The sequence below is a fragment of the Piliocolobus tephrosceles genome, chromosome 16 (genome assembly GCF_002776525.5).
Source record: "Piliocolobus tephrosceles isolate RC106 chromosome 16, ASM277652v3, whole genome shotgun sequence".
In the NCBI taxonomy this organism is placed as follows: Eukaryota; Metazoa; Chordata; class Mammalia; order Primates; family Cercopithecidae; genus Piliocolobus; species Piliocolobus tephrosceles.
In genome coordinates this window covers 67,948,747-67,958,937 of record NC_045449.1, presented here as the reverse complement: position 1 = coordinate 67,958,937, position 10,191 = coordinate 67,948,747, and the positions used below count along the sequence as shown (strand labels likewise).

Below are 10,191 nucleotides of genomic sequence, written 5' to 3'. Positions count from 1 at the left end.
CTTTGGGAGGCCGAGGCGGGTGGATCACTTGAGGTTAGAAGTTTGAGACCAGCCCGGCCAACATGGTGAAACCCTGTCTCTACTAATAATACAAAATTAGCCAGGCGTGGTGGCGGGCACCTGCAGTTCCAGCTACTTGAGAGGCTGAGGCGGGAGAATTGCTTGAACCTGGGAGGCGGAGGTTGCAGTGAGCTGAGATAGTGCCATTGCACTGCAGCCTGAACAACAAGAGGGAAACTGTCGCAAAAAAATGTATATATTTATATTATAATATTTTATATATAATAATATATCTGTATAATATGTATGATATGTATAATAATAATATACATGTATATGATAAAGATGAGGTCTCCTTAGTTTGCCCAGGCTGGTCTTGAACTCCTGGGCTCAAGTGATCCTCCTTCCTTGGCCTCCCAAAGTACTGAGGTCACATGTGTGAGCCACTGCGTCAGGCCAGCAGTCACCTTTGCCTCCTACAGATTCCTGGTGAGGCCAGCATGGGAGGTCAGTGAAGGTCCTCGTGCGGGTTGGCAGCGTTGACACCGCACCCACTGAGCTCGTGCTGCCCTTTGCCGTGTGCCATCTGCGGGGCTCTCTTCTCCGCTTCTATAGCCGCTCCTCAAATGCCTCTTCAAATGTTGTGCTTGCCCGGTGGCATTCTCTGCACCCACGAGGGACCTGCTGACTCCAGCAGGCGGCCTCCTTTTGCAGGCACAAACCAAGGACCAAAATTCCAGTTCAGCGAAAGAAGGTCCTACTCTGCGTTCGAGCTCATGGTGCCAGTCTCTTACAGGGGCCTTCAGTGTGCTCAGGTTAGCGTGTGCAGAGCCCGTACTTTCTCTTGGGACACTCCACTTGGGTTGATTTTTCTCTAAATTGGGCCTCTCCACCATGACTCCACTGTCTAAAATGCAGGATGCTGAACAGGGTCCCTGTCTCTACCCACTCAGTGCCAGGAGCACTCCCCTCACCAGTTGTCCCCAGACACTGACAGATGTCCTGTTGGGGGCAAAATCTTCCTCAGTAGAGAATCGCTGCTCTAAGTAGGGCGCTCCTGAGGACAGCCCTGGGGCTCTGTGTGTCCCCGCGCAATGAGGGGCCTGCTGGCCCCTCGTGGCCCCCTCTGTCTGATGCTGGAATGACAGGAAGCGGAAATGGCCCAGCCCACTACTCTTACCAGGGTCCTGGGAGTGCAGTGTGCATGGTGTAAGCTGTAGGGCTGGGACTCTGGGCTGAGGTCTGAGCTCTGCCACCCACTCCCATTAGACTCAGCAAGTTACCCCCTGTCTCTGTCTCGCCTGCCACATCCATAATGTGCGGATTGAAGATAGTGAGATCACTCCTGGGCCGCTTGTGAAGAACAAGCACTCAGTGTAACCTGAGATTGTTTTTATCAAGGTTAACCACAGTCGACAACTCAATTTTTCTCTTTGGGTATGAGAGGCAGCTGGCCGTCGGTCCCTTCTCAAGGAGATTATTTTATTTTTTTATTTTTGAGATGGAGCTTCGCTCTTATAGCCCAGGCTGGAGTGCAATGGCGTGACCTCAGCTCACTGCAGCCTCTGCCTCCCAGGTTCAAGCGATCTTCTGCCTCAGCCTCCCGAGTAGCTGGGACTACAGGCGTGCGCCATTAAGCCTGGCTAATTTTTTTTCGTATTTTTAGTAGAGATGGGGTTTCATCATTTTGGCCAAGCTAGTCTTGAACTTCTGACCTCAGGATCCACTCGCCTCAGCCTCCCAAAGTCCTGGGATTACAGGCGTGAGCCACCACGCCCGGCCATTTTATTTTATTTTCAAGACAAGGCCTTGCTCCGTTGCCCAGGCTGGAGAGCAGTGGTGCAATCGTAGCTCACTGTAGTCTCGAGCTCCTGGGCTCAAGTGATCTTCCCACCTCAGCCTCCTGAGTAGCTGAAATTACAGGGGTGCGCCACCACACCAGGCTAATTTTTGTATTTTTTATAGAGATGGGGTTTCCCCATGTTGCCCACGCTGGTTTCGAACTCCTGGGCTTAAGTGATCCTCCCACTTTGGCCTCCCAAAGTACTGGGATTACAGGTGTGAGCCACTGCACCCAGCCAAGGAGATTCTTAACGTGGGCATTTTTCTTTCTTTTTCTAAATTAGAGATGGGGGTCTCACTATGCTGTCCAAGCTGGTCTCGAGTGATCCTCCTTGACTCCTGGGCTCAAGTGATCCTCCTGTCTTGGCCTCCCAAAGTGCTCAGGTTACAGGCGTGAGCCACGACACCTGACCAACACGGGCATTTTTCAAGGGCACTTTGGGTCCCTGCCAAGGTCACCTGCCATCCTGCCATCAGGATGATGATGGTCAGGGCATTGTCCCTCATGCAAGGCTGGCACTGAGGTGCCCTCTTGACCTCCTGATGTCTCTGGTAATGGTCAATGACTGCTCTGTTGAGCTGTGGTTTCAGGGCACCCCCAGGGCAGCCCACTTCCCACCCTGGAGTCCCCGAGAGGCCTGCGCAGCCTCTGGCCCACAGTTGATGACTGTGGGCAGGGTCAGGAGTGAGCTGCCCGGGCTCCCGTTCCTGCTGTGCCCCGTCACAAGTTCTGAGACTTGGGCATGTCCCTGTACCTCTCCTGGAGCCTCCTGTATAGCGTAAAGATGATAGGAGCACACAGTTCCAGGGATGTCGTGAATGAATTACGCAAGTTAATGTCAAAGGCTCTGGGTGCGGGATGCATCACACATACTAACTCATGGCATTGTTATGATTCATTTAATTTTACAAGAATTAGGATAACAGAACGCATTCAGTGGCAGCAGAATAGCCAAGCTCGTCCCGCCTGTCCCCTGCCACACACTTGGAGGCTCCTGTCGTGGCAATGTGTCCAGATGGTCAGGGAACTGCCTGGAAAGGCATTTTCAAAGTGGACAGACTTTCTGTTCCTGATCTGTAGGTGGACGAGGAGGGTCGATCATGGAGGAGAAACCCTTCCCCGCTCCCGAGGGTCTTCCTGAGGCCCTGCCATGGCCATGCAAGTCTGGTTGAGGGTCTGCAGGATTACAAACAAAAATGATTGCTGGGGAGCCTATGAGAAGCTGAATCCCAGGCAACATCCAGGGCCAGGACTAAGGCGGCCTCGGCCTTGGGGTGGGCTCAGGACGGCTGAGACAAGGGGGCAGCCAGCTCCGGGACAAGCCCTGCCCCTTCCCTCCCTCCAAGGGGTGGCTCAGGACTCAGTGCCCAGTGAGTCAGTGGGGGCTGCTAGTGATTTGTAGGGGTGGGAGTCAGGGCCCGATGCTCCCCACCCACCACCCAGTGCTGCTTTAAGGGGGAGCTCAGCCCCCCACTTGTGAGAGCAGGGCAATACCAAGAGGTGGGAAAGGAAGGCATTAGGGACAGCGCTGTAGTCGAAGGCTGATTTCTAGGCTAAGTCTTCTTCCACTTCTTTACTCTTTCCTTCCCCCGCTGCTTCCTCTCCATCCTCCACTGCCTGGTCTTCCTCTAGACTTGGTTGCTGCTGCAGGGGAAAGACAGCACAGAAGTGTTGGTGTTGGTGGGGGGCAGGCCTTCCCCACTCCCCTGGGATGTGAACCCCACGAGGCCCAAAGCAGCCAAATGGCTGAAGCCTGGGTCGCTGAGCACTCTGGAACCTGTGGTGCCAGCTCTGTGGCTGGCGAGGGTCCAGCCGGTGCAGAAGATGGGCAGAGCTGGGAGAATCTGGTAGACTTGTGTACACGCCTGGCTTCTGCCATGTGCAGACTGGGAGGTCTTGGGCTAGCTCCTCCAAGTCTCCTTGGCTCCCTCATCCATAGAGAGGACAGGACACCTTGCAGGACTGTGGCCAGGATTAGAAATAGTGGGCATGGGCCGGGCGCGGTGGCTCAAGCCTGTAATCCCAGCACTTTGGGAGGCCGAGACGGGCGGATCACGAGGTCAGGAGATCGAGACCATCCTGGCTAACACGGTGAAACCCCGTCTCTACTAAAAATACAAAAACTAGCCGGGCGAGGTGGCGGGCGCCTGTAGTCCCAGCTACTCCGGAGGCTGAGGCAGGAGAATGGCATAAACCTGGGAGGCAGAGCTTGCAGTGAGCTGAGATCCGGCCACTGCACCCCAGTCCGGGCGACAGAGCGAGACTCCGCCTCAAAATAAAAAAAAAAAAAAAAAAAAGAAATAGTGGGCATAAGGACCCAGCCTATGTAAAATGGCTTCAGTATCACATGGCACTTTGTGACCACCAGTGTTTTGGGCCAGCTGCAGACGAAGAGAGAGACAGGAAGTCTGTGGCAGGCAGGAGGAGGAAGGGGCCAAGTTCTATGAACCTGAACCCCTTCCAAGGCTCAACTTCTTCATGTAGAATGTTCAAGCCATGGTGAGACGCACCTTTTGGGATTTATGTCACCAAGCATGGTGCCTGCCAGCCACCATTGCATTGTAAAAGGTGGCCAGTGTCATCTTTGCTTTCCACAGGGCTGTACAGGCCAGGAGTGGTGAGTGGGAGGAGCCCTGGACAAGGCATCAGAATCCAGGATTCTAGTTTTGCCTCCACCAGAAGTGGAGGGAGCTCTCTGCCCCACCTGTATTACCCAGTGTGAGAAGAAAACATCTCATAACCAAGTACCCTCAAATGCAAAATGCACCTGTGGAAATCACAACTTTAGAGCAAGGGGGAGGGAGGCAGAAGAGGAAAGAAGTCACAAGGTGGAACCAATTATCTTCTCTGTGTGCTCATGTGCCATCCTTCGCTCTGTCCACTCTACCAGGGACCAAGAACTTGCCATACAGCTCTTCTTGCGAGCAGGCGTCATGGGTGAGTGCTCTGTGCAGATACACTGGACCCTGTCTCAGCAGGGCCCACACTTGGTTTAATGCTCTATTGTCACCATTTTAAAATTCTTAGTACTTTTTAAACGAGGGCCCTCACATTTTCATTTTGCAGTGCCCCCAATCCCCAAGTCTGCAGCCAGTCTTGCCTATAAGGATAAATCCTGGCATATACCCACTGTTTCTTTTCCTTTCCACACTGCTCTTTAGTTCTTTCATACCTTGGCATCTTATCTGTGGGTCCCAAAGGAGGTGACCCAGACAGACAATGTCTTTTCTTCCTCTCTCTACTGGTACAAAAGAGAGCCTGAAAGGTGACCAGACACCATCTTTATAGCAACATCTCCTCATTTTCCAGATGGAAATGAAGGAAGCAAGAAGTGAAGTGACCAGCTCAGGTGATACAGCTAGAAAGTGCTTTAGAGCTGGGGCCGTGGGCAGATGAGCTGACCACAGGTCACACTCCTGACACCAAATCTGGGTAAGCCAGCATGACGTGCACACCGCTCATGTCACAGCCCTTCCCTCCAGAGGTCTCAAGGTCCATTCCTCTCTGACAGCTCACTTACCTCTAGGACCCTTGTTCAGTCACTCAACACACGTTCCCTCGTTCAGTCACTCAACACGCATGTTCAAGATATGCCCTCTCTGGGAGGAGGGAGGATACCAGGAGGCATGGAGTATGGTTCCTGCCTGTTAGGAACCTGAAGTCTGTTTGGAGACTTAATATTCTTTGGAAGGAAGGGAATGATTCTTCCCATTCGCCAGGTGAATAAATTAAGGTCCAGCAGGTAAGGCTACTTGCTCGAGGTCACCCAGGAAGTCAGCAAGCAGAAGCAGAACCCAAGTGCCATGTCTCCCGCCCAGTCCCCAACCCACCCAACCCCTGTCCAGGCCCTTACAGGCATTGGCATCAGCTTTATGGCGTCTGCCTCCTTCTTCTTCAGCTCTGCGAAGATGATGTTGAAGAACTCCTCCTCAGCCTTGCTGACCAGCGCCTCCAGGTCTATGGCCAGATCCTCGTCCGTCTGCTCCTCGTCCCTGCCCTCCGCCTTGCCCTTCTCCTTCAGCCGCATCTCCCGGTGCCTGGCCTCCAGGATCTTCTCTCGCCGGGTCTCACGCTCAAACATCTGCGTACACAGGGACAGAGAGAGCTGGGTGGGGAGAGGGCGGGACGGCAAGCGACTCCAGTGCAGGGGCCAGGTGGGGCTTCTGCTGAGCTCTCCTCGCTCTCCTGTACTGTACTGTACTGTAGTCCTGTACTGTAGAGGTCTGTACCCAGGGCTGGTGTCAAGGAAGGAGGGCTGAATATTGGGGTTGGAAGGCTGCAGCAGGGATGCTGAGTTACTCAATGCCAAGGAGCGTGGAGTTGCAGGACCACAGACGGAAGAGCGCCCTTTGGGGCTATGAAATACGGCAGCCTTGGCCCAACAAGGACCAGCTCAATAGTGAGATCCCAGTCTCAGGCAGAGCCAGGAGGCTCTCCCAGCCTCAGCACAGGGGTTTTCCTTTTTTGTTTTGTTTTGTTTTGTTTTTGGGAGGGAGTTTCACTCTTGTTGCCCATGCTGGAGTACAATGGCGCGATCTCGGCTCACTGCAACCTCCGCCTCCTGGGTTCAAGCAATTCTCCTGCATCAGCCTCCAGAGTAGCTGGGATTACAGGCATGCGTCACCACACCCGGCTAATTTTGTATTTTCAGTAGAGACGGGGTTTCTCCATGTTGGTCAGGCTGGTCTCAAACTCCCGACCTCAGGTGATCCTCCCACCTCGGCCTCCCAAAGTGCCGGGATTACAGGCGTGAGCCACTGTACCTGGCCCTAGCACTAGGGGTTTTCAATTCCACAGTGTTCCCCATGGTTCTGGGGAGTTGCCTACAGGGCTGCTCACTGGGGAAGGGATGTAGGAATGGATCTCAGTCCCCCTCTTCAAGCTCCCTTCCATCTGGCTTCTCTGTTGGCATTCTACTAAGCCTTCAGGCCAGGCGCAGTGGCTCACACCTATAATCCCAGCAGTTTGGGAGGCTGAGGTGGGAAGATTGCTTGAGCCCTGGAGTTTGAGAACAGCCCGGGCAACATAGGGAGACCCTGTCTCTACAAAAATTAAAAAATGAGCCAGGCATGGTGGTACATGCCTGTGGTCCCAGCTACTAGGTAGGCTGAGGTGAGAGGACCAATTCAGCCTGGGGGGTGAAGGCTTGAGTGGGCCATGATTGTAACACTGCACTCCAGCCTGGGCAACAAAGCAAGACCCTGTCTCAAAATAAAATAAAATAAAATAAATAGATACAATAAAAAATAAATAATATAAAATAATTAGGTCAGCCACCGTGGCTCATGCCAGCAATTTTGGAGGCCAAGGTGGTCAGATCATCTTGAGGCCAGGAGTTCCAGAACAGCCTGGCCAACATGGTGAGACCCTGTCTCTACTAAAAATACAAAAATTAGCTGGGCGTGGTGGTGTGCACCTGTGATCCCAGCTACTCAGGAGGCAGAGGCAGAGGAAACACTTGAACCTGAGAAACAGAGATTGCAGTGAGCCGAGATCTCACCATTGCACTATAGCCTAGGCAACAGAGCATGACTTCGTCTCAAAAATAAATAAATAAAAATAATTAAATTAAATTAAAATACAGTATAATACAATAAAATACTAAGCCTTCATTTGAAAGGTTCTACCAAAAAAAAAAAAAAAAAAAAAAAGTGATCTGAAACTAGACAAACTGACCAAGTCAAACCTCTTTGATTTACAGGTAAAAAACTGAATCCTAAAGAGTGAAGTGACTTACTGAAGCCCACTTACCTGCCCAGCAGTTGAGCAAGGGCAAATGGACACGCCAACACCTATTTATGGAGCCCGTGTCAGCACATCGCACTGCCTCCCCAGAAATGTGCACGCATGTCCTAGGGGATGGGAGGGAGGGACCATCTATTTTTCTGACTAGCCTGCTTTGCGGTGGGGCCAGGTCAGGACGTGCTGGAGGGGTTCTCCCCAGGCATGAGGTGCTTACGGAAGAGGCTACGTTCTTCTCATTCCTCTGGAGGGTAGAGAGCCCAGGCGAGACCTCCAGCAGGGTGGTTGTCCCCAGCTGGGAGCCGCAGGCGATGAGACATCCATTGTCCTGCACCCGGAGGCAGAAGAGGGCCTCGTCACACACCTGTGGAAGGGGCCAGGCAGACCCAAGTAGAGGAGAGAGAAGCAAAGTTACATGTGTCTGATTAATTGGCCCCTGGGGAGGCTCAGCCACTTGGCTCTGTTCAAACACCCTCAGGGACGCCTCTGCCCCACAGGATGAAGTTCAAACTCAGAGACTGGCTGTCAAGGTCCCTGGCTTCCCTGCCTCATCTCCCGCCCCACCCCTTCACTTCTGCCTTACAGTCACCCTGTGGTTCCCCAACGCCCCCACCCTTCCATGGCCCCAGCCAACAGGGCTCAGCTCTGGCCACCCTGACATGAAGGGGAAGATCCAGCAGCCAACCTCCAGGGGCTCTGAAGGAATCAGCCTGTGGGCAGGAGACGCCAGGTACCTGCTTTTGTTTCTTTTTAAATTTCCCGCAGGTGGTTTTGTTGTGCCACCAGGGTGCCAAGTCCCCCAGGCCCCTTAACCTTTGTAGGAGCACGCACTCCAAAGCAATCTCTGCAGTCAGCCTGCACACGCCTCCCCCACAGAGGCCCAAATGTACCTGGCCACACACTGCACACGTGCTCACAGTACCCCACACTCACACCCATGCCGGGGCCTGGCTCCCTGAGGACCTGGTTGCACGGGGAGGGATATGCGCGTGACCTTCAGGCTGAGGGCGGGGTCGCACTGCTTGAACACAAAGTCCCAGATGTCCAGGGTTCCGTCCATCTTGGTGGTAAAGAAAACGGCCGGCCTCACGGGGCTCCACGCGGCATCAGTGAGGTAAGCCATGTGGTACCTGTGGGAGGTAGCCCACATCATGGTTGGAGGGACAGAGGCTTCTGAGCCACAGCTCGGCTCATTTGGTCCCTTCTGGGCTCCAGGGTATCAGAGTCTTGCTAGGCAGGAAGTTCTTCCTTGTGTCTGACTTCTAGCTGTGCTGACCTCACTCACCCACAGCTCACAGGTTGCCTTTTTTTTGAGACAGAGTCTTGCTCTGTTGCTCAGGCTGGAGTGCAGTGGTGCGATCTCGGCTCACTGCAACCTCCGCCTCCTGGGTTCAAGCAATTCTCCTGCCTCAGCCTCCTGAGTAACTGGGATTACAGGTGCCTGTCACCACACCCAGCTAATTTTTTTATTTTTAGGAGAGATGGGGTTTCACCATGTTGGCCACACTGGTCTCGAACTCCTGACCTCAGGTGTCTGACAGGCTGCTCTTTAAAGGGTTCTGGGCTGGTCACGTGCAGTGGCTCATGCCTGTAATCCCGGCACTTTGAGAGGCCAAGGCAGGAAGATCTCTTGAGCCAGGATTTTGAGACCAGCCTGGGCAACACGGCAAGACCCTGTCTCTACAAAAAATAAAAAAATTAGCTGGGTGTGGTGGCGAGCACCTGTGGTCCCAGCTCCTCAGGAGGCTAAAATCGGAGAATCGCTTGAGCCCAGGAAGTCGCGGCTGCAGTGAGCCATGCTTGTGCCACTGTACTCCAGCCTGGGCAACAGAGTGCGACCCCGTCTCAAATAAAATAAATAAAGGGCTCTGAGCACAGCCCTTCCCTCGGGCTGGCCGCTGGCATTTCTCTGCTGCTAACTCCAGGCTGCAGGCACGTGTTGCTGTACCTGGTCCCAGCCCTGGGACTCACGGATGGGAGTCAGAGGAACGACATGCCCAGAAAAGCTGCTGCTACTGAGATGAGGAGAGTGCCGTTTCCTACTTTGTTTCATGTGGATTCTCAAGAATTTCTTCAGTAAAAATGGAACATTTTTTTAAAAAGAGATACACACACGTGCACACACAGTGGAGTCTTCAGATTTTCACCCAGACCTCTTCTCCCTTCCTGCATTGCAGTATAGTCGTAGCTGGGCCCCTGGTGGGCAAGGCAGAGACTACATTTCCCAGTCACCTTTGCAACTGAGTGTGTTGACCGGTAGGCCACAGTGGGAGAAATGATCAAGACAAAAGAAAGGATCTGGGCTGGGGGCGGTGGCTCATGCCTGTAATCCCAGGACTTTGGGAGGTTGAGGACGGTGGATCACCTGAGGTCAGGAGTTCGAGATCGGCCTGGCCAACATGGTGGAACCCCACTTCTACTGAAAATACAAAAATTATCCAGGGGTGGTGGTGGGGGCCTGTAATCCCAGATACTCAGGGGGCTGAGGCAGGAGAATTGCTTGAACCCGGGAGGTGAAGGTTGCAGTGAGCCAAGATCGTGCCACTGCTCTCCAGCCTGGGCAACAAAGAGACTTCACTTAAAAAAAAAAAAAGGCCAGACGCGGT

At 53.3% G+C, this 10,191-nt stretch overlaps 1 protein-coding gene across 1 annotated transcript in view; it reads right to left on the bottom strand.

The window, feature by feature from the left end:
- Positions 1-3,204: 3,204 nt before the first annotated feature.
- DNAI2 (dynein axonemal intermediate chain 2) overlaps positions 3,205-10,191 on the bottom strand; it is a 45,612-nt gene continuing 38,625 nt past the window's right edge. The window contains exons 8-11 of the mRNA XM_026456773.1: positions 8,580-8,715; positions 7,803-7,949; positions 5,697-5,924; positions 3,205-3,487 (exon numbers count right to left, since the gene is read on the bottom strand). Of these exons, the coding sequence (XP_026312558.1) occupies positions 3,392-3,487; positions 5,697-5,924; positions 7,803-7,949; positions 8,580-8,715 (607 nt within the window). The 3' untranslated portion in view covers positions 3,205-3,391. The remainder of the gene's footprint in view (positions 3,488-5,696; positions 5,925-7,802; positions 7,950-8,579; positions 8,716-10,191) is intronic.